This window comes from Budorcas taxicolor, chromosome 11, assembly GCF_023091745.1.
Source record: "Budorcas taxicolor isolate Tak-1 chromosome 11, Takin1.1, whole genome shotgun sequence".
Lineage (NCBI taxonomy): Eukaryota > Metazoa > Chordata > Mammalia > Artiodactyla > Bovidae > Budorcas > Budorcas taxicolor.
Window position 1 is genome coordinate 128,410,090 of NC_068920.1, and position 24,297 is coordinate 128,434,386.

Consider the following 24,297-nt stretch of genomic DNA (forward strand, 5'->3'; position numbering starts at 1 on the left):
GGACCATGGTTGTAGCCCCGGCAGGCACACCATGGGCAGGCCCGGAAGGAGCCCTCCTGCCTGATGATAAAATGGGGATGAAGATCATCAGAACACTCTGTTTACGGGCCACTGTCAGTTTAATGAGCTTGTGCAATAAAATAAAAGGCACGTGCACACATTACATTTCTGGGTTAACTGACAGCCATCCTCGCTTGGTGTGTTTCTAACATCCCCGCTTTGGCACCTGTTCAGGTGCAGAGACGAGGCGGGGTAGGTAGCAGAGCAGTGATTGGCTGGTGGAGAGGTGGAAAGAGTTGAAAGAAGAAGCTCTGACCCTGTGCCAGGGGTTAGCATCTCAGAGCACCTCTCTGGAAGCATCCTCAGTGGATAACTGATGGTGAACACTCAAGAATGGGTGGTTAGGATGCACTGGGAGACCCACCTGAGCTTGCAGAAATGAAGTCAGTTGACTCTTTAAAAAAAAAAAAAAAGAAACTACCCATGGAAAATCAGCTCAGAGAAGTGTGCATTATTCAGGAGCTGCTGTGGCAGTCAGGACGGCAGCTCTGGGCTGGCATCTGTCTGCACACACAGCGGTGGTGCCGCCCTTCCTCTCCCGATTCCACCCCACCCCCAATCTTTTTTGCTCACAGCTCTTCTCTCCAGCAAAACCCCTGAATCTTTAATAAATTATAAACATCCTTTCTCGTCCGTCTGTCGGCGCCAGATCTCAGTGTTGGCAGCTGTCTCCATTCCCCTGGTGCCCCTAATAGATCTCGCTGTTTGATTAATCTTTTAGATCCTCTCACAGAAAGCCCAGGCACCATCTGACTCTCCTCACAGCAACCAGTTTTAAGGACTTTTCCAGGAACCTCAACCTTGTTGCTGCCAGTGCCCGGGGCCCATCCCTAAGTGGTTCTGCAGCTCCTCCTGGACTTTGGAGGGCAGGCAGGTGGCTTGTGCACAGGGCTTGGGAAGGGGGGCCCTGCCCAGCATCAGCTCCTCTGGCTCCTGCGCCTTTACGTGGGTGAGGTCACAGAGGGATGCTAGGGACACATATCACGTTAGAAGTCTTGGAACCTGGGTGCAGCCCATCTCGGCCACTCACCAGATGTGGGACTTGGAGCGAGATCTTGAGCCTCAGTTGTCCTCTGTGGAGTGGAGGTTCTCAGAGTCTGTTGTGAGGGTCAGAGACGAAGGATGAGTCCAGGCACTTGAGCTGTGAGCAGGGGTGGGAGGAAGATACTACCCTGTGCCAGGAGCTGTAAGGCACCTCCCTCCTAGAGCTTACCTTCCCTGGGTCTGTGCACACAGGAGGCGCGCATGGGGCTTCTGCCCTGCCTCCAGGAAGAGCCTCTGTCCTTTATCCTGGAGGCGCAGAAGGCTGGAGGGGGCTGAGGCCTGGGAGCACAGTGGCACAGGTGCCCATGGAGGCCTGTTACGCTACCAAGTTCAGCCCAGCTTAGGAGGCTGGACTGGGTTGTCTCCAAGCCCCTTCCTTGGCTGAACTCTTGAGTTTACAGTTCTAGTCCATAAGCATTGAACGTAGCCTGGAGGGACAGTTCAGCCACTGTGTAGTCATAACAGTAATAGTTCTCACCACCATTTATTCAGCAGCTGTGAAATACCTCATGTTTTGCCTGCATTCTCTGCAGTCTTCACCTCTTCTCACAGGTGATAACATTGAAGGTCAGAGAAGAGAAAGGACATGTCCAAGGGCACATAGCCAGTTTCTCAGCAGATCCAGGATTTGCATCAATGTCACAGCCCAGGTTTCTTTCTCTAACACAGATGCTACGTTCTTTGCTCTCTTCTCCACCTCTTGCCTCCCAGTGCCCCCACCCACTGCGGGACAGGGCAGAGCCACTCACCGAAGGTGCCTTTCCAGCCCATGCAAGACTTGGCTCCACCCGACGGAAGGAGGAGACTGCAGGCTTCAGTGTGATGTTCAACATCATGATAGTTATTATTTGTCGAGCTAAGTACCTAACACTGTCACAATCTAGGGGGGAAAATCTACAACTTAAAAATTATTTCCAAGTTCCAGATGAGTCTTAGAAAAGTATTAATAAATGTGAACGTCCAGCCACACAGTGGAGCCTCAGCTGCCGAATGATTTTTGCAGCATTTCATTCGAATCAACCACACTTATTGAATGTCAGCTACAATCAAAGCTTCTGATTACTGATGCTTGGAGAAACTTGAGCAGAAGAGCTGTGGGCCCAAGCCCTGTTTTACAGATGAGCAGACAGCAGCCTGGAGAGGTGAGTGGTTGACCCACCATCTCACAGCTGCTCAGTGGTATCCAGACCCCTGGGGCCAGTATTCTGTGAGCTGCTTCCCTGGGCATCTGGCATGCAGGTCCAAAAACTGTGCTGTGATGGGGATGCTGTACCCCATATCTCTCCATCCATCCCTATGTCGCCCTGAGACACAGCACCTCCTCCTCTATGAAGCCTTCTTTACTCCCCATTCGGGGGCCTGCCTCCCTCTGCTCCCCCAGCACCTGTGGGGCCACACTCTCTCCCAGCTGGATGCCTCCAAGGCAGGAAAAGGGGCCCATCCAGCCTTGCTTAGAGCCTCTGTGTTCAGGGTTTGCTCTTACAGGAAAAAATGCTCAGAATTATCAGGGAGGCCAAATGGGTGTCAGGCCCAATGTCCTAGGATTGAGGTTCGGTGTTTCAGTGCACAGGCTTCTTTGAGAATCTGCAGAATGCTATGGACCATCTTCCCAGGGGGAAAACAAACACACATTCATATACAAGTTTGCAGATTATTTCAGAGGGCTCACAGTCCCCTTGAAGTCCATCCTTGGGTCTCTGGACCCCAAAAGCCCCACACTTGGAAAGAAATGGAAAAATAGGCAGAGGACATGTTTGACTCGCCAAACATCTCTTATTTACATCCTCATTTACTACCCCTGGAACAGTGAGAAAAGAGAGGTGGCATTACCCAGGGATTGCCCCTGGTGGCACCGGCCTCACTATGTGGGTTTATTTCCATTATTATAGTAATTTTCAGGCTGCGGGCTACAATTTTCACTTGCAGTGAGGTATTAAATTGAAATTATCCTAAATATAATTGTCATACAAAACCATCCTGGACATGGGGAAATGAATGTCTTTTCAAGACACAGGTTTATTGCATATGCCAAGTTTTAGGGCTCAGCCTCTTTAAACATGCCAGATTTTGGTGTAGGTACTGGGGCAGCAGTAGGTTGGGAATCAGCACGGTGTGGTGGGCTGGAGCTGCTTGCCCAGAACATGGTGAGATCTTGATCGGCACAGACTGGGCTGCGGAGCCTGAGTTTGAGCGTGGGCTTGTGCGGCTGCCAGAAACCACTGTGCAATGCCTCAGGGAAGCGGGAAGTCCCACACTGATGTTCTGTTGTTGTTCAGTTGCTCAGTCATATCTGACTATTTGCGACCCCGGGGACTGCAGCGTGCCAGACTTCCCTGTCCTTCAGTATCTCCTGGAGTTTGCTCAGACTCACGTCCATTGAGTCGGCCATCCAACCATCTCATCCTCTGTCACCCCCTTCTCCTCCTGCCCTCCATCTTTCCCCACATCAGGTTTTTTTCTACTGAGTCAGCTGTTTGCATCAGGTGGCCAAAGTATTGGAACTTCAGCTGCAGCATCAGTCCTCCCAGTGAATATTCAGAACTGATTTCCTTTAGGATTGACTGGTTTGATCTCCTTGCTGTCCAAGGAACTCTCAAGAGTCTTCTCTAGCACCACAGTTGGAAAGCATCCATTCTTCGGGGCTCAGCCTTCTTTAGGGTCTGTGTGTTAAGTCGCCCAGTCGTCTCTGACTCTTTGCATTCCCATTGAATATAGCCCGCCAGGCTCCTCGATCCATGGAATTCTTCAGGCAAGGATACTGGAATGGGTAGCCATTCCCTTCTCCAGAGGATCTTCCCAGCTCAAGGATCGAACCCGGATTTCCTGCATTGCAGGCGGATTCGTTACCATGTGAGCCACCAGGGAAGCCCCAAAATGGCCTGTATATCCACTTAATTCGACCCAAGTTCCCCGAGGTTGGTAGGAGATCCCACTGTAATCATTCTCAGAGCTTCCTTTCCATGCAGTAGGACCAGGTGAGGCTCTGGGGTCTTACATGGTGCTGTGCAGCTGTGGTGGCCCCACCAGACACCAGGCATCTGTCCACTCCAGTGATGCCCACGGTTCCAGCCCTTTATGTCTGCTCTGTCTCTAAGGTCCTTCCTGCCCTGCTGTTTTTCCTCCTCCAGATGCACCCTGCTGGTGTACTGCGCAGACCTCCCTCCCACCAGCATCATCATCGCCTTCCACAACGAGGCCCGCTCCACTCTGCTCAGAACCATCCGCAGGTAAGAGCCTTCCTGTCTGTCGGCCTCCAGGTCGGCCCTCGGTAAGGGTGTGTCTGCTTACTGGGGACTGGTCCAAGTGTTTCCAAGCACCCGCCAGGTGCTGCTCAGCGCACTCCACGTGTGTCCACTAGGGTGGTCACTCCTCACACTCCTATGAGGGTGGCCTTTATCCTGTTATATGGGAGGAAAGACAGAGGCCGAGGCATTAGGCTACTTATGGAAGGTCACTGACAGTCAGAGGACTTGACCCCAGGACACTTGCCCTTAACCACTGCACAGGTTGCCTCTAGGACAGAAGTTCACATTTTCACAGCCAGCGAGGAAGCTGGGGCCCCGAGAGGCTGAGTACATCCTCCACCCCCAGCATTCAGCTGGGGTTAGAACTCTGGTCTGCGAGGTGTGCCCAGCCCAGCCCCTGCCCCTCCACTGCCTCCCGCACCCCCACCAGGGACCGTGGTGCAGGTCAGATCAGCCCGAAGGGAACAGCTGATGTCCGCTTTCTTGCCCGTCACCTTGTATTCCAGCCCCGGTCCCCCTCAGGCCTCTCCGTCCACCCTCGGCTCCTCATCAGGGCCAGGCCCTTGTTCTGATCGGTGTTTTCTCGCTGTGTGTGGCCCGCGTGGATTTTCAGTATGCAGCGCCCGCCCTCAGCAGAACTCCCCTTAGAACACAGTGGGGCCCTGGAGACTTGGCCGGGAAAGCCTCGCCTCTCCGCCTCTCAGAAGACCCGGGTTGTGTCAGCTCCCCTTCCCGATGCTGCACCCCGTCCTCTCCTCTGGAGCCCCTCCCATGGCCGCCCTCCCTCCAGCATCACCTGGCCCGCCCCCCTCACTCAGGTCCTCAGCATCACTGGCCCCTTAGGTGGCACCACTGTCACTGAGTCCCCTGGAGGACAGACGCGCCTGAGCTCATGCTCTCAGGGACTGGCCACTGCTGTGCCCACTTCACAGCGGAGGACACTGAGACTCAGAGACACTAAATTAAGGCCTACTGCTGCTCAGCTGACGACAGTGAGGCAGAGTTTCGACCCTTGCACTCTGACCTCAGAGTTCTCAGCAGCCTGACAGGGCAAGGCTAGTCCCAGAGGTGGCGTTCAGCTTCTCTGGGGGAGGAGTTGGCACCGGGATGCCCCCAGTCACACTTCCAGCAGAGCAGGGGGCTGGCCCTGGGGTAAAGTGCCCCACGTCCCTGGGACACAGCCCCTTGCAGCCCGTCCTGATCTGCTAGCCCATCACATGGTCAGCTGATCCCAGAGAGAAGGAGGTGAGATTAAATGTGGGCCACGAGTACGATCAAGCACAGCCAAACTCTTGCCATTTCCATCACCAAGCCTCACCTTCCGCTCTCCTTCCCGTACGGGCATGGCTGTGGGCAGGCGGGGCGGTCTGGGTGTTGGGAGGGTGTCAGTAACAGGCTGACTCTGATGGTGGGCAGTGTCTTCAGCACCACCTGTCACTCATGATGCATGTCCACCATGCAGGGCTACAGTGTCCCTTGGAAACTCAAGAGCGCACAGCCCAAATGCGCTGTCTTCAACCTGGCGCGTCCCACATCTCTGGGGGCAGCTGTCCGTGCCCAGCTATCCTTGGCCACACACTGACTGGTTCCTCGTGCCAGCTGCTTGTCCCATCTGCCCTGGTTCTGCATTCACCCCACAAGCCACTGCCTGATTCAAATTTGATTTCCCAGCAAGGCTTCAGCTCTTGACAAGAAAATGTCCCAAGTCACTGTCAGGTGTCACCGTGAGTCTGGATGTAGATTAATAAACTGCCTTTGTGATCTGTGAGCTGGTGCAGTTGTGTGGGGGCACAGGGCTCAGCGGTGGTTCAATTGATGATTTACCTAGTCTCTTCTGCTGAAGGGAGAAGGCGATGGCACCCCACTCCAGTACTCTTGCCTGGAAAATCCCATGGATGGAGGAGCCTGGTAGGCTGCAGTCCATGGGGTCTCGAAGAGTTGGACACGACTGAGCGACTTCACTTTCACTTTTCACTTTCATGCATTGGAGAAGGAAATGGCGACCCACTCCAGTGTTCTTGCCTGGAGAATCCCAGGGATGCGGGGGCCTGGTGGGCTGCCGTCTATGGGGTCGCACAGAGTCGGACACAACTGAAGTAACTTAGCAGCAGCTTCTGCTGAAGGGAGAATGGAGTTTCTGAACCTTGCAGACAAACCAGGCCCATGGGGAGCAGAGGGAAGTGATTCCACAGTGCCAGACCACAGCCTGCCCCGCCATGCAAGGTCGCATCTGGGCATGTCTGCTGGATGTTTCCATGAGGACACCAGAACATCCGAGAGAGGCTCCCTACCTTCTAGGCTGGCCACGCACCCCCATCCCACTCAGTACACACACACACTCACACTCCCTCAGGGATCTCTTCTGGGCTCCTTCTCTGCATATCTCAACTCTTACACTTAATGCATTTTCCCAGACGTAATCCTCAGTGAACTGTTGCTGAAGGCCTGTATCCTATTCATGTCTTACCTACCCTCCCTGTTGCATCTGGATCGGTCCTACAGCTTAGAGCTGCCCTGATTAATTGGGATAAAAGACTGAGAACTGTGCTGGCCGAGAGCAGCCATTCCTGGGTCTGTATGGCTCTGGAGCGCTTTTAAAGGGGCACACCACCTGGGACCTGAAGACCTGTGTCCAGTCCCCACCCTACCATTTCCTAGCTTTGTGACCTTGAGCATGTTGTTAGCCACACTGGTATTGATGATGATAAAAATACTGTTCATGTTTCAAGTTCTGTCACATTTCCCACAAGAAGACATTACCCTGGAACATTTGGGGGCTGTTATAATGTGAGGACCCTGACTCCTCATGTTTCCTTACACTGTGTTTAAGTTCTTGGGGGCACTTTAGGCACTGCCCCCAGACTCATCCCTTTCAGCTCTAAGACGTATTTCTCTTTTTCTTCCTGCTGTTCCTCCAGCTCTTGATAATAGTAATAATGATACTTTATGATAACAATATTAATATGTTAATATTAATGCTGAGTTTTATGGTCCACAGAACACATTCCATCTCGCACTTCATTTGGAGCCCCATCAGGGTCTGTGAAGTCAGGGTGCACATAGTGAATGGAGGCCAAGGCCACAGAGCTGGGAAGTGAAAGAGCCAGGACTCAGGTTTCTGGCTTCCTGGAGGGAATCCGGGGCAGTAGGGGTCTGCCCTAGTGTCTCTGTCCACTAGCTTGAAGGAGGGCCTCCTTAGAGGCCCTGGTGCCCTGCACTCTGGATGGGGAGGGCATACTTTTCAGAAGGCCCCATGACCTGCCAGACGCTACACCACACTCTGCTGGGTGCCTTGCTGGCCGAGCCCAGGACCTCTTTTCTGCCTCTCCGGAACTTCAGTGTGAGCCAGTCTCCCCGCTCAGACCCTGTGGTCCATGAAAACTGCAGAATGGGGGCCCAAGAGCCAGGTGTGAACAGATGGTCTTAACATCATCAGTGGGCAGAGTGGAAGTGACTTTTAGGGGCAGAGGCAAGGAAGATTACTTCTGGGAACTTCCACGGCCAGGTGTCTCTTGCCTTGGGAATCCAAACTTCCCTTGTATTCCCTGTTCTGTCGCACAGATAAATCACTAGCCACTGGGAGGGAATTGAATGAAGAGCACTTCTTGTCTGACTTTTGTCATTGATGGAAGAATCTTTTCTAAGGTGTTTTTCATCTTCGAGTGAGTGAGTTGCTCAGTCATGCAACCCTGTGGACTGTAGCCCACCAGGTTCCTCTGTCCCTGGAATTCTCCAGGCAAGAACCTGGTGTAGGTAGGCATTCCCTTCTCCAGGAGATCTTCCAAATCCCAGGGATCGAACCTGGGTCTCCCGCATTGCAGGCAGATTCTTTACCATCTGAGCCACCAGGGAAGACCATTTTTCATCTTTAGTTCTCTAGAATGTGGATGGCTTTGCTGCCAGGCTCTGGCAAGGGAAAGATGCTTGAGGAACTGGGTGGGGAAGGACTGAGCTGCCCTCTGGTTCCTCCCACCCAGCACCTGGCCAGGCCTTGGTCCCTCTGCCCATCCCTGCCCAAGTTCCTGCATTAGCCAGGGGAGGGGGCTGGGAAGGTGCACACGGGGGCACTCAGAGCCAGACAGAGGCACGATGGGGTGGGCGATGGGGGGAGGGAGAGAGTCACGGTCTTGGTGAGTTAGGGCACTTTTCTCACTTAAGGACAGAGAAAAGCCCTGAACAGCAGTTTCTCTTGACTGCTGCTGCCACGAGTCCTTGTGTATATTTGAGACTTAGGGCCTCCTCTTTCCTTTTGGAGCATCCTCCTGCCCCCTGCCTCCCATGGGAGCTCTGGAACATGGCCAGTTTATAGCTTGATTCTCCTCGCTGTGGCTTTTCGTAATAATCTAGATTTAGAGGAGCAGTCTCTCAGATTAAAGTGGTGAAGAAATTGGATGCTGGGGTCAGATATTCCCACTCTGTCCTTACCAGCTGTGTGACATCTGGGCACCTCTTTACCTCTCTGCCTCAGTTTCCTTTTCTGCACAACAGGAATACTGTTAATAACAGCCTCAGAGGATTGTGGCGAGGAGTGAAGGAGTGCAGGTGGTTAAAGGCCTTGGAACAATGCCTGGCACAGAGTGAGCCTCAGGCGACAGCGTGTGCCATGAGGCACCTCCAGCCCAGGGAAACAGTAGGGTTCCAATGCCACGGCTCCCAAGCTTGAGTGGACATCAGAATCCCCTGGAGGGCTTGTCAAAACGCAGTTTCCTGGGCCCCACCCCCAGATATTCCAACTGAATACTTCTAGAGTAGGAATTTGCGTGTCTAACAAGTCCCCAGGTGACACTGAGGCTGTGCTAGCTCCAGGATCACACGCTGAGAACCAGAAGTGAAGTGTGAAGTTTTGGTTGCTCAGTTGCGTCTGACTGTTTGCGACCCCACGAACTGTATCCCGCCAGGCTCCTCTGTCCATTGGGATTCTCCAGGCAAGAATACTGGGGTGGGTTACTATTTCCTACTCCAGAGGATCTTCCTGACCCAGGGATTGGACTTGGATCTCCTGCACTGCAGGGAGATTCTTTACCATCTGAGTCGAGACAGTATCGTCACAATTATCGAGCCCCAGATTCCAAGAGCAGCTGCTGCATGCCAGGCAGGGTGCTAAGCTCCTTTCCTGTGTTTCCTGCGGCTGAGGCGCTTATGCTGGTGGTTCCATACTTCCTGAAGGTCTCCAGCTAGTGAATGGCAGATACACAGACACTGCACTTGAACCCAGACACAGCACTTGAACCCAAGATGGCCTGACTCCAGAATGACTAAACTCAACTGTCAACCAGCCTCAGGTCTTCATTCAGCTGGCATTTATGGAGTGTCTGATAAACGCTGCCTGCATAGAGCCCCGTGCAGTTCAGAAAGCAATTTCAAATACATTTCCTCATTTCATACACACAAAAGCCTGTGAAGTAGGTCAAGTATTAATATCGCCTGCCTTTACAAGGAAAATGTAATTACAGATGGAAATGAAGGCTGGGAGCTGCCTGGCATCCCGCTCAGGATCACACAGTCGTAGATAGTGGAGGCCGCATGGCCTCCCATGCTGCCGTAACCAGCCGCCTCTCGGGGGGCTAGGGCGGGGGAAGCTGTGGTTAGGGTGCAGTGGGCAGAGGTGTAGACCCTGCAGGCAGCTACCTTCTGGCAGAGAGTGAGCTGTGGATAGGAAACTCATTTCCTGGATAATCCCCAGGCTCCAGCGTGACCGGGATGTGCCCGTGAGACGAGCACCCACTTTCCTGTGAGATTGTGAAAGGAAGAGGCACAGAACAGCCAGAGTGGGGTTGAAGCAAGGGAAAAACTGGGCCCTGGAGAGAAGGGAGGGCTGGCTTGGCTGCAGAGGGGCTGGTGAGGTGTCCTGGCAGAGAACTGGTAAGACCAAAGGAGGGAGGGAGGTGTAAGCCCCCAGGGTCTGGGTGGCAGGGATGAGGGTAGGGTGTGCAGAAGAGGGGACCCAGGGGGACCATCTGGGGACCTGAGTCAGGTCCCCGGGGCTGGATTTGACCTTTCTCCTTCTCCAGCCACCCCATGCGCCCAAAGCCCCTGCCCATCTCAGTTCCTCCCAGCCCCGAGCCGCTTTTTCAGTACCCACCGCCGCCCCCACCCCAACCCCACCATCACTCCAATTGCTCTGTTTAGAGGAGCAAAAACCAGCCAGGTGTTACCAGGAAATAGTCTAATTAGCACTTACTGCTGACGATTTCGTTCTTTTTTTTTTTTCCTTTTTTACACTCTGGACATTTTTTATTCGCTAATCATCTCTCAGTTCAACCAGCGCAGAGCTGCACGCGATTTACCTTTTGATGTTCACAGAAGAGAACTCTTGAATTTCAAAGAGTGGGCAGGGATTCAGGGGGAGGGGGACGCAAATCGCATGAGAAGCTACAGCCGTAATCAAACCTCATTAGAGGGTATTCTTCCGGCAAGTTTTCCTTCTCTCTCTGCCTCCCTCTCCCCTTACCCTCTGATTGGAGGGCTGGTTGTTGAGTTTGGCATGTTTGCTTTCGATGATGGTGGTGAGGTTCCCCTCGCACCACCTCCTGCTCTCCGGGTGTTCACCTCCCAGCAACAGTGGGCTCAGGGGCTGGGGCTGGGGTTCCTCTCTCCACCTCACTCTAGTTGCCATGGTGAGAATTAAGGCTCCATAAATAAAGGTAGCTCCAGGGGAAGTTCTCCTCCTGGGAAGTCTCTGCATCTTGCTTTGAAAGGACGGCTCACCAGGAACAGGGCTTGGTGAGTGCTTCTGCCAGGCCTATCTGAACCCCTCCCCACTACACATGGGGCTCTGGGTGTCCTGTGGTAGTTGGCATGGCCCAGGAGTGTTTCTGAGGAACCACACGGTTTGGTGTGTTTAGAGAAGCAGGATGCAGCCATCTCAGTCAGGACTGAGACTCAGAATAAACACGGAAACCTAGTCTTGCCTGGAGGCAACAGATTCCCAGCTCAGGAAGGGAGATGAAGTCAGTTCAAAAATCACCGCTGATCCAGAAAACAGTAATAACTGTTACAGCTTTTTATCACTGTTATCAGCATATGCTGTGCTGAATGCTTTAGAAACATTCCCTTTAATTCTTCCTACAGCCCTATGAATGATGGATACTACTCTTATTATCCCCGTTTCACGGATAGGAATACTTTACTGCACAGAGCAGGAAAGTAACCTAGCCAAGTTCACACAGCTTGTAGTAAGTAGCTCCTAGACCACAGCTGCTGAGGGCCGGGTTCACGTCTCCCTCGATCCGCATCACGTACGCAGTGCCTAGCACAAAGTAGGTGTGCACTAAACATCCTTGGAGGGAATGGTCATGGGCTAAGGTGCAGCTGCACTCTGGCAATGCAGAGAGTAGCTTGACGAGGCCACTGCCCCTGGGAGGTGACCATCTGGAGGGGCCAGGAAACCAGCCCTCAGAGTCAGGCTGCCGTGAGAGATGCAAGAAGCTTCAGATACAAACGGCTGAGGGATCCTGGAGGAGGCAGCAATTCATTCTCACTAAGTGGACTGGAAAGCTGTTAGAGAGGAAGTGACATTTGAATGGGTCCTTGTGACATACGAGGGGCGTCTCACGCTGTGACAGCAGTAGGGGAACGGGCCTCAGTTGTAAGACGCCGGATGTCTCCAGACAAAGGCACTGGGCGTGAGGAGGCTGGAAGTGGGGCTGGATCCAGACTGGGAAAGGCCTTGAAGAGCCTGCTGAGGATTTGGGGTGTAGTTCGTGGGGAGCCTTTTTGCCAACTTCTCTATTTGCGTTAGTGAGGGAAGTCGCATGATTGAAGAACAGATCTGTGCTTCAGACAGCTCACTCTGAAGGTCACAGGAGGATGGCCTGGCAGCAGGTCAGGCTACTGCAGAATAAACAGGCAGTGGTCTGTTCCCTGGTGGTCCACTGGTTAAGAATCTGGCTGCCAGTGCAGAGGACGCGGGTTCGAATGCCTGGTCCAGGAGAATCCCACATGCTACTGAGCAACTAAGCCCACGCGCTGCAACTACTGAGCCTGCTGCACTCTAGAGCTCATGGTCCACAAGAGGAGCCAGCGTAACGTGAGGCTGTGCACCACAAGGAAAAGTAGTCCCTGATCCTCACAACTAGAGAATGCCTGCCTGCAGCAAAGGAGACCCAGCACAGCCAAAAATCAAGAAATAAATTTTTTTAAAAATATGTGTTTAAAAAAAACAGGCAAAAGAGGCTGAACCAGAATGGAGGCATAAGAGGTGAAGGTGATCTGAGTGATATTTTCAAGGAGAACCAGCACATTCTTGGTCATTGGTGTGATTCAGGATTTCGGGGAGAGGGAGGGTTATTGAGGGTGGCTCTGGAGCTCTGGGTGCTAGGTGGGTGCTGGTGATATTCACCAAGACAACGCAGTTATATCCCAGTGGCTCAAAGGTGAGCATGTGACTAGACAAGTTTTGGGGTTGCTTGAAGCCTTTATTCTTCAGATACAACGGCATCTACTTAAAGCTCAGGTTGATACGTAGATTTGACTCTAGAAGTCACAGTGATCTTTCCTCTTTCCATCTCACAGCATATTAAACCGCACCCCTATGAATCTCATCCAGGAAATCATATTAGTGGATGACTTCAGCAATGACCGTAAGTACTACTGTTGTCCTGGACTATGGACGCAAGTGTCTGTTTCCAGGCTCTGCGTCGTGGGCGAAGGTGAACCTGCAGGTTCCCTGGGGATGGAGGAAAGCCTGGGTTTGTAGTAGGTGTGGAGGACATTGAGCGTCCCTGCGGGTCAAGGAGTCCATGAACCTTACATTTGGGAAACAGTGTCTCAGGTCCTCTGCTATGAGTCTTTGAGGACCTAACCAGATCTGAATTGTATGTTCTTAATGGGGTTGGTGGGCTTCCCAGGTGGCACTAGTGATAAAGAACCCGCCTGCCAATGCAGAAGACATAAAAGATGTGTGTTCGATCCCTGGGTTGGGAAGATCCCCTGGAGGAAGGTACGGCAATCCACTCCAACATTCTTGCTTGGAGAATCCCATGGACAAAGGAGATTGGTGGGCTACAGTTCATACGGTCACAAAGAGTCAGACAGGACTGAAGCGACTTATACACACTTGGTTGTGTATAAGGGATTGATATGTGTATGCATGTGTCTCGCTGCCCCCAACCTGTTGATGCATTCCTGGACTTGAAGAGACACTGCACCTTCAAAGAGCCCCCAAGCCCTAAAGCAATACCCGTGAATAGAGGTTCCCAACTCCTATGCTCTGATAATCCACCAGCATGAGCAAGGTCACCTACCCTCTTCCTCTCATTCTCATGGCAGGACTTGTGGGATAGAGGGGGCTCTGTCTTTGGGACATCCCATCACTTGGCCATGACACAGTGAGCAGCTGCCTTCCAACTTTCCAACCGCTGGTCATTACCCACCTCCTAGCTATCCTGCCCAAGCACCTGGGTCCCACCCAAATTCACAGTCCAGTCCACTTTCCCCGAGAAAAGCGTGCGGGAGTTTTCAGATGCCTGTGTGTTCAGTTTGACAGGTACAATCATTGCAGAAGTGTTGTGACCCTTCAGGTATGTAGTGCTTAGGTGTGTAGGAATCAGGTAGTGCTGATTCCTGCCCAAGAGCTGGCGTCACAGCCTGGGTGCCACTGCAGGCAGTCAGCCACATCCAGGCAGAACTGCCTCTTAGTGATGAACCAGGGGAAGCAGGTGATGGCCTCTGGGGACAGCTCTGAGTCCCAAGGGAGTGGAGTCTTTCCACACCAGCCCTGAGGCTGAAAGTTTGAGTAGGAGCCACTACCACACAGGGGTCTACTGTCGGAAGGCTGGAAACCCACGCACCTAACATAGCCTTAGGAGCTTGGGAGTTCTGCACAAGTGGCTCGTGCACCAGATTCAGGGCGATCATATCGGACTTGAGTTCTGAAACTTGGTGATCTGATCTCCCTTCCCCAGTGTGGAAGGGGTTGGAGGCAGGGAACCACTCACCGTGTCTGGAGGTAGCTGGTACTCAGGCTGGAGATTGGAAACACTGCTGAATTTACTTAGAAGCAGAACAGCTTCAGTGGTTAGAGCATCACCTCTGGAGCCAGCTGCCTGGCTTCAAATTCTAGACCTGTCACTGGCTCACTTACTAGCTATGTTCCTTGGGCAACTTATTGGCCTCTACGTGCATTGGCTTCCATATAAAATGGAGATAATAATAACATGTGTATGGTTTATATGAGGATATAAATGTGTTGATACATGTAAGTGCTTAGAGCAGTACCTGACTCTGAGGAAGCCCCTGTAAGTCTTTGTGGTCACTCTGTAGAGTCCAGAACCAAGCAGAGACGCTAAAGGTTGGTAAAACCAGCGACGCAAAACCACAACTTATGATAACGGAGTTCAGAGCCAAGAACTGGTAAGGCAAAAGTGTGCTGGGGCAGGCAGGCAAGCCAGGACAACCCAGGCTGAGTGCCCAGGATGGGTCTCTTGCTCAGCCCCACACATTTCCCCCACGTGGAGAGTTGAACCAGCTCTGCGTGACGGATATACTGGAGAGATACTCTGATAAATAGGGTCTCCTGTATTGAGTCCGTGAGCTGAAAGGAAACGCCATAGTTTGTCTCATCCATTCTCCGGCAGCTCAGCATCTTTTTCCTAAACCCTACCAAAGTGAACAAGACTCCCACCTCATGCTTCAGATAAGCTATAGAAAAGGAGAACTGTCCCCAGGTGACCATCTGGCAGTGTTCTAGCAAGTACGCAAGTGCCAATGTGTGACTACCTTCTTCAGAGGTCCCTTATAGCCACTTTGCAGACCGGGCCATACTGTATGTGGTTAGCCGTGGTCAGTCAGCACCTTCCAAAGCCCACAGCACCCTGGAGTCAGGACAGGGCAGTGGGTTGGAAGTGAGGACGAGAGGCAGTGTGCCTCACCTACTCTGCTGGTTCACCCCTAGCCCCGGGCGCTCAGTCACATGACCTCTTGTCTTTGTAGCCGAGGACTGCAAACAGCTCATCAAACTGCCCAAGGTGAAGTGCTTACGCAATAATGAGCGGCAAGGTAGGTCTGCACTGTTGAGTGGGCCCGGGGCACGGAGTGGGGACATGTTTGGGTATGGGTTCAGGGTGGTCTCCTTGGATGATGGAGCGACGGGGGCACTTCCTTGGCCGACTGTCCCTCCTGCAGGTTTGGTGCGGTCCCGGATCCGAGGTGCTGACATCGCCCAGGGCACCACCCTGACGTTCCTCGACAGCCACTGTGAAGTGAACAGGGACTGGCTCCAGCCCCTGCTGCACAGGGTCAAAGAGGTGAGCAAGGCGTGCTCCGTGTCCCCCTTTCTCCAGCTCAGCGCTTCATATGTACCCACAGTCCCTTGGGAAGTGGAGCGGGGAGCAGATTGCAGTGCCCATTTTATAGATGAAGAGATCGAGGGAGAGCGGCCTGCCTGGGGTCACGCAGCAGACAGTGATGGAACAAAGCCCAGGATGTCTTCTTTACCTCACAGTGTCACCTACCGCAGGCCTGCAGGTGGGGCACCAACAGCTGGAAAATGACGCACACAGCTTCCTGGGCAAGAGAATGGCCTGAATCAACTTTTCCCAGATGTTAGAAGGTTCCAGGAAGGGAGCCCTGATGCGTGCCATTTGTGAAAAGGAGGCAGAAGCATTAACAGGGCCTTGTTACCTAGTTCCTGAGGCCCCCATTGTACCTCCAGCCATGTCACTTTCACCCAAAGACCAAGACACAGAGGGCTAGATGCCAAGAGACCTGAATTCCTTGCCTCTGTCTGCTGTTATGTTATTCTAGAATTCTGTCTGCTTCCTCTCTCTGTGTCTCTTATTCCTCTTGAAAGTGAAAAAAATTTTTTTAAATTCTCCCATCAATATTTTATATCCCCCAAAATCTATCCACCCTCCACCCCTATCTACAGAAGGCCCTGCATTTTTAGATGCCAGTGTCTGTGACTGGCATTCATGCTGCTCATTTTCCCCCTGAGTTACTGACTCTGCAGCTGCTCTGTGAAGTGGGAGGCCAGGTATTTTTTAACATATACATTTCACAGATGAGGGTACGGCTTCAGGGACAATGATATAACTTGGACTGATGTTCCCTAGCTGGTACCATCAGCCCCGAGACCTTCAGTGTCGCCTCAACAGCATCTCCTTTGTGCTTTGTGCTGTGGTTATTTCCCTTCTCGCTCTTCGAGGTGACCCCTTGACTCCTACCTGCAAAGTGACAGTGTCAGGCAATGGAAGAATTGAGACACATGAACTGCTAAGAAATCCCTTCCAACTTTGTTCATCCGATGAGAGAACCTAGCTGGATGTACAGAGTTCTCACACATGAGCCTGGATGTTACAACCCATCCCATGGCCACTTTCCTTAAAGTTGGGAGGGCTCATATACGTGTGTGATGGTGAAGAGGTCTGGATGGAGACACGGTAGGTTATGAGCAGACCAGTCTATCGAGGGGCACTGGAGGCCCTTCCGAGCTCTCCCTCCCTTGTGCTCCATGTGTAAATGCAGCCAGCCTCCCGGGTCTAATACTCTTCCAAAGTTGGGCTGTTCTCTCCCGCTGACTGTGCCCCGACATTCCCAGTGCTTCATCTCCCACCAAGTCCTTCCTGTCCCGGATGCCCTTCCCTTCCTCTTCACCGCCCCTTGCTCTCCAGGGCCTCATCCATGTCTCCTCTCCTCCAGGAAGCCTTTTCTGACTGTGTGGCCAGCTAGGATCACTCCCAGAAAGAATTGTCCATTTGGCCCCACAATTTCCTTTTCTGGGTTTAGCTCTCTGTCTCTTCTAACAGATTGCAAACCCAAAGAGGGCACCAGTCACCTCCTGGTGGTCCTAGAGTAAGGTGCTCAGTGTTTGGAATGATAACAAGAAACTAGATGCAGTGGGAAGTGATACACTTGGAACAGGAGGAAAATGTGCTTGCTTCCTGACTGTAAATTAATGAACGGGTATTTATTGAACACTTGTTCTGGGCAGGGTTTTGAGGAAGAATTGGGGGTGGAGCACTTAAAAGGAATCCACATCCTGCTTAAGTTCCCCAATCCAGAAGCTCTTCAAACCATGTTGTTTAGGGTTGTTATGGAGACTTCTTTATGTAGCTGAGCTCAGTCTCTCCTCTCCTTGGGGGTGGGAAGAAGGGAGGTCAATGGGAAAAGAAATGTGAGAGGGCTGGGGGTGGGGCTGAAGTTTCCAGCCCTTTAATCACAGGGCTGGTTCCTCTAGAAACCAGCCTCCGTCTTCAGAGAGTCACCTCATTAGTATAAACTTAGATATAATGAAAGAGGCTCATTATGAGAAGAAAAGATGTTCCTGTCACCCCAAGTGAAAGTGAAAGTGTTAGCTGCTCAGTCCGACTGTTTGCGACCCTATGAACTGTAGCTTCTGTCTGGATTTCTGTAGCTTGCTGAAATTCCTCAGGCAAGAATACTGAGGGGGTTGCCATTCCCTTCTCCAGGGGATATTCCCAACCCAAGGATCAAATCCAGGTCTCCTGCAGGCAGATTCTGTAACTTCTGAGTCACCAGGAAAGTCCCTCCTGTCACCCCAATTAGTTAAGAACTTCCAAGAGTTTTAAGAGGAACAAAGGCCAAATATATTTCTTATTATATCACAGCACAGTGTATATTGCATTTTATTTATCCACTTATCTACTAATGGACATTTGAGTTGTTTCTGCCTTCTCACTATTGTGAATAACGCTGCTGCAAACATTCATGTGCAAGGTTTCCCCTGAGCACCTGCTTTCAGTTCTTTAGGGGACATACCAAGGAGTGGAATTCCTGGGTTGGTGGTGATTCAGCGTGGGATCTGTAGGGACCTCCAAGCTGATGTGTCCCTGCAGGATGCCATCCTCAGGCAGCCTTAATGAACCTGGAGGCCCTTCCCTTCCCTGTGGCTCTGAGTCCACCTCAGAAGCCCTCTTTGAAAAATGTCCTCTTGTGCATCCCTGGCCAGCTTCACCTGCACAGCCGTCCTCCTGTAGAAGTCATACAGCCCAAGAGTGAGCTCAGCTCCCAGGGCCGAGCTCCCAGTCCCCACCGCTGTCTGACCTAACGCTTTCATAGTGGAGGATTGCTCAGACAAACCCTGACTATGGTCCCGCCCTGCCCCTGCAGACCCCGACTCTTGAAGATGAAACGGTTCTGCTGAGACACCCCTTTCCGGATGGGGAGTGTGGGTGTGTGTCAGCCTGTTTCCATGTCTTTGGATGTGTCTCATCTCAGAGTAAGACATGATTTGATCTTGTGAGTGCAAGTGGAAATTTTCAGCTGTAATTGGAGTTTGGGATTTTCGAAAATAGAGATAAGAGAGAGGCTGGGCTTGAGCTGTCAGAAGCTGTCCTCAGCTGGTGTTTTCCACATGGAAAATCTCCTTGATTTCCCTTCCTTCTCTTCAATTACTTGATGATACTTGAAGCAAGCACCACGTTGTTGGGTTTCTTTAAACAGAGTCTTCTTCCCTCTTCTCCTTATCTACATATTCCTTTAGTAGGAAAAAAAAGCTTTTAAGAAATTTCCATCCCAATAGCATTTGGCAAGTTGATATAAATAATGGCTAACATAAGCTTCAAAGCCCTTTCCCATGCTTTCCTCTCTTGTTTTCTTCCAAAAGCCCTGTGAGGATGGCAGGATAGTTTTGCAAATTATAGATTGTTTTTGCTTCATAGATGAAGAAGCAGAGCTCCTCAGAGTTGCTGCTTTGCTTTAAGGTCAAATGTATTCTGCATGGCAGAACCAGAATAGGAACCCAGGTCTCTGGCCCTGCTCCTGCTCCCCCAACCCTCCCTCCAGGCTAACAGAGACCCCACACTGTCATCCTCTGCTCTCCTGTGCACCACCTTCCCCAGACAGCAGAGTCTTAATCATCTTTGTGCCAACCACAGTCCCTAAGCCATAGCAGGTGCTCTAGTAATGCAATGCCATGAGTGAACGGTCATCTCTGGAAGTCTCTTGACTGCCCATTCACAATGTGGTTTTAATTATGGTGAGAGGAGACATAACTGTAGGGGTGATTGATGGCCATCGGCTCTCAGTGGGGGTGGGAGGTGGGCTTGGATTTGTGTGGGGGAGAGGGCAGGGCCCTGTTCTGGATCTGTCAGGTATTCCACCAGATGCTGCTGGAGCTTACCTGTGGACCTAGCCTTGAAGATACAGCCACCTAGGCACACAGGCGGGAGCCTGCGGGGATCTGGGCATCTTTATGGAGAGTACATCCATCTCTGGAGAAGGTAATGGCACCCCACTCCAGTACTCTTGCCTGGAATATCCCATGGACAGAGGAGCCTGGTAGGCTGCAGTCCATGGGGTCACGAAGAGTTGGACACGACTGAGCGACTTTACTTTCACTTTTCACTTTCATGCATTGGAGAAGGAAATGGCAACCCACTCCAGTGTTCTTACCTGGAGAATCTCAGGGACGGGGGAGCCTGATGGGCTGCTGTCTATGGGGTCGCACAATGTGGGACATGACTGAAGTGACTTGGCAGCAGCAGCAGCATCCATCTCTGAGCCTACAGAAGGCGAGGCCATGTTGCTCAGCCATAATTGGCCCACCTGCTCTGTCTCCAGCCACTGACAGTGTCCTCAGAGGGAGTTCATAGCTGCCCTCTTTCACCCAGTGCCAACTGAACACCTGCTGCCCAGCAGGCTCTGGACTGGGGGGTGGGCAAGGGCAATGCAGAAATGCAGCAGATGAGACCCCTGAGGTCATTCAAGAAGCTTGTGTCCTGGCTTTAAGAGGTCATGTCTAACATCCCCTGCAGCCCCCTCTTAAGGTCTTGGCTCCACACATCACTTAGCCCCAAACATCCCTCTCTGCCTAACTGGCCCTCCATTGTGTCTGAACCAAGAAGTTGCCACAGCTAAGTTGTGATGGGGATAATGGATAGAAATGCTCTGAGAGAGCTTCTCAGGTGGCGCTAGTGGTGAAGAGCCTGCCTGCCAGTGCAGGAGATGTAAGAGATGCAAGTTTGGTCCCTGGGTCGGAAGATCCCCTGAAGGTGGGCCTGGCGTCTTACTCCAGTCTTCTTGCCTGGAGAACCCCGTGGACAGAGGAACCTGACAGGTTACGGTTCATAGGGTCACAAAGAGTCGGACATGACTGAAGTAACCTGGCACGCATGCAAGCAGAAACCCTCAGGACTCATAGGAGAGTACCCAAGAGCCTGTCGTAGCCCCAGAGGCTGTGCCCGTGGGTGGCTTCTGGGGAAGTCTGTGGCCAGAGCATATAAAACCAGCATTTTATTTTGCATTTCACTTTCCAGATATTGAGGAGAAAGTTTTAAAAAAACAAAACAGGATTTCAGTTTGGGGTTTCTAAGACCGCCCTCACGTTCAATAATCCACTAGACACGCATGGTTGCTGTGTGTTTCCACAGAAGGGTATGGATTAAAATCAGCAGCAGGAAAAGGTACATAGGGACAGTTCCAGGCGTGATCATCCTAGAGCTGGTGTGTGGGCAGCACTTGCATGGAGAACTGCCACACAGCGAAGCCCACCTCAGCCTTGGTGTCCGGGGTTTTTATTGGCGGTCAGCCGTGTAGACGTGACTGATCACTGCCACAGTCTCCATGCCCCTCCAGAGGTTAAATTGAGTTGGTACCACATGGCCCAAGGCTCTCACCACAAATCTCCTTGTCAGCAGAGTCTGATATAGCCCAGGGCTCCCAGGTAAACAGATACTTATAAGCAGAACAAGTCAAGGGCTTAGAAGATACCTCTCAGGGGTTGGGTAAGGCCTAAGGCAAGGGCTAAGCATATCTTTAGGTCAGTCCATTGCTGCACCAGGGCCTACCTAAGGATTCGGTGAAGCTGCAGAGGCCAAACTCAGCAGACAAAGGCAAAAAGAGGACTTTGTCAGACCCACAGAAGAAAGTCAGTCTCTGAACTTCTGAGAACATTTCAGATTTCAAGTCAGGAGTGGGTTGTGTCTCTGTGTAGATAGTGATGTGAGTGGGGGTGGCTGTGTGTGCATGCAGTGTGTATACACACCTGGACACACGATGGCAGTGGCCCCAGAGCAGTGTGGCAGCCAGTCAGATACGGCATTGACTGTGCTGGAAGCATCTGTGCGCAGACGGGGATGCGATGCGCTGAAAATGAGCATTTCCTTCCACGGGAGCCAGTTGGCTTCAAAGGCACCTTGTCACCGTCGGAATGAGTCCTGTATGGAGACCGAGGCTAGATTAAGTCCGTGAACATCAGGGCAGGTACTCAGTGATTCTGAGCTTAAAATAAGAAGACAGCCTCATTTAGGGGAGAGATTGAACCAGGAAATTAAATCGCTGCAAGAGAAACAGAAGTGCCTGCCCATGCTGACCAGGACAGGGAGGGTGGCTCCTCCCAGCTCCTGGACTCTCATTCATCCTGCCCTTGGGGCCCAGTTTCCCCTCCTCCACATCAGTATTGGAGTGTTCACCCAGCAGTAAGGAGCCTTTTAAAACTACATGTAATGCCTTGATGGCCCCTGAGAACCAATAGATTTGTCTTGCAGATTTTGAAACTATCCCCTTGATGACTTTGATGCTTATCAGCAGGGTAGCCTGGGGGAAAGAGCAAGTGCTGAGGCTGGAAAGCTAGATTGTTGTTTAGTTGCTAAATTGTGGTAGACTCTTTTGTAACCCCATGGACTGTAGCCCGCCAAGCTCCTCTGTCCATGGGATTTCCCAGGCAAGAATACTGGAGTGCTTTGCCATTTCCTTCTCCAGGGGATCTTTGAGACCCAGAGATTGAACCTGCATCTCCTACAGTGTGGCAGGTGGATTCTTTACCACTGAGCCACCTGGGAAACCCAGCAGAAACTAGATTCGGCCTATTATTGACGGTCTTGGATGCTGGGCTAAGGAGTTTGAACCTTATTTTCAAGGCAGTTCAGGTTTTTAGCTGTTGAGCTGGAGTGAGATTTGAAAGTCAAGTGTGTCAGCCACCTGTAGAATGACAGGGGAAGGGGTGAGAAGGGGGAGGGGGAGGGCCAGGAGTTCATTGCCATTGCCTGTACTCCAGGGGTGAGGGGATAAAGAGAGAGGTTCCATTCAGAAGAGCAGTTTTAGAGTTACAGTCAGCAGGGTTGATCCAGTTGATGGGCAGAGGTGGGGCTTTTTAAGTTAGTGCTGGAGAGGAAGGGGGACGTGTTGACAGAAGTAGGGAACCAAGGGAGGGAACGTGTGCGGGGAGGCTGGTGAAGGCGCCCCTGCGGTGCTTTGTGAATCTGCACGGAGGGGCGGCTGGTGTACTAGATCTGCTGAGTCGGGAAGTGAGGAGCAATATCGGGGCTGAAGTTACAGATTCGAGTATCACAGGTGACAAGTGAAATTAAGATCTCTGGAGACGCTATTCTCAACTTGCCCATGAACCATAGGCATAGAAAGTTAAGTACTGGGAAATTCCCACTGTGAGGGGAGCTGTTGAGGTCACCTTCCCAGCTGACTGTGTCCACTGCCTCCTGAGAGCCCCGTGACACCGAAGGGCCCCCTTCTTCCTGATGTCCCTTCCCTCAGTGAGCAGCACACTCCAGCCAGCCTCCCCGTGTCCCCACCATGCCTAGATGGCCACGAGAAGGTGCTCAGGAGTAAAGGAAAGTGTCTGATGGCCCACTTTATACATGAGAAATGTTGAAATGCAGAGAGGGAAGTGCTTGGTCAAGGCCCTGAAACCAGTCTCCGGCCCTCCCCAACCCTACCCACCCCCCCATCCCAGGCCTGCCTCCCTGATGCCACCATCTGAGTGAGGGCCTTCTGTTTTCCAGGACTACACGCGGGTGGTGTGCCCCGTGATTGACATTATTCACCTGGACACCTTCAACTACATTGAGTCGGCCTCAGAGCTCAGAGGGGGTGAGTGGGGCCAGCCAATGCCCTCGCCCAGAGGGACTTTTTTCTCCTAGTCATTGCTGCCAAGGGAGAGAGAGGAAAGGTCTCCTAGTGGTTTTTCTGGAGCCGCCAGTCCTGCATCCTGTAATGTCAGTAGCTGCAGGGTGGCCCTGACCACGGGGACTGTGCATGGAAGGATTGGAGAAGGGGCAGGTCACCCCAGGGCCTGAGGATGGGAGGGAAGCAGGGCCCCCCTCCGCCCCGCCTTGTAGGGCCTGCATTGTTCTGACACCTCAGCACTGGGTGCCTCTCTCTCCTTGAGGCCCACCACAGTTGTGCCCAAGGCTGACAGCTGGTTCCCAAAGACCGATCGGGGGTGATTCAACCCCTCACAGACCTCCTGCTTACACCTCCCACTCCCAAGACTCATGGCCAAGGGCCGCACTCTGGAACTGTCCATCATGTCCCCCGTGGGTACCAATCTTGGGGTCTCTCAACTCCCACTCTGTATCCTCTGCCCTTCTTCCCTAAGTCCACCCAGCAGAGAAGGCTCAGAGAGGCAGGAGGGGCTAGAGAAAGAGAAGAAGCCGTGGAAGGGAAATCAGGCAGCTCTGTTGCCAACCAGCCTGGGTGAGACCTCTTATCCCAGGACCACCTCGGAAACTGGATATGTTCATGAGCCCGAAAGAACAAGCTTTGCAGGTGCATCAGAGAGACTGAGTCAACCACGTGGATGCTGTGTTTCAGGGTTCGACTGGAGCCTGCACTTCCAGTGGGAGCAGCTCACACCAGAGCAGAAGGCTCGACGCCTGGACCCCACTGAGCCCATTAGGTGAGTCAGGGCAAGGGTGGGGTGGGAAGATTCATTCCCACTTGGCCCTTCCCCCAGTCACATGCTATAGTGAAGCTGTCCAGAGGAGAGGCTCATAAGATTGGCTGGAAACCAAGAGGACCTTTTGCCAGGCCAGCGCCACTTTTGCCCTTATTTTAGGAGGTTTCTGTCTTCATGGAGATTTCTGCTGGAGGGATGGGGGCTGGTAGAGACCTGTGCTGAGGACTGGCTCAGCATCGTTCACATCTGCCATGGTGTGCTTACGTGCATGTGCGCTAAGTTGCTTCAGTCGTGTCCGACTCTTTGCGACACTATGGACCATAACCCGTCAGACTCCTCTGTCCATGGGATTCT

General features: G+C 52.3%; 1 protein-coding gene across 1 annotated transcript in view; it reads left to right on the plus strand.

Annotated features, from left to right (window-relative positions):
* GALNT14 (polypeptide N-acetylgalactosaminyltransferase 14) overlaps positions 1–24,297 on the plus strand; it is a 219,477-nt gene that overhangs the window by 161,956 nt on the left and 33,224 nt on the right. Inside the window, exons 3-8 of the mRNA XM_052648605.1 lie at positions 4,233–4,331; positions 12,864–12,931; positions 15,282–15,347; positions 15,474–15,595; positions 23,048–23,135; positions 23,859–23,943. Of these exons, the coding sequence (XP_052504565.1) occupies positions 4,233–4,331; positions 12,864–12,931; positions 15,282–15,347; positions 15,474–15,595; positions 23,048–23,135; positions 23,859–23,943 (528 nt within the window). The remainder of the gene's footprint in view (positions 1–4,232; positions 4,332–12,863; positions 12,932–15,281; positions 15,348–15,473; positions 15,596–23,047; positions 23,136–23,858; positions 23,944–24,297) is intronic.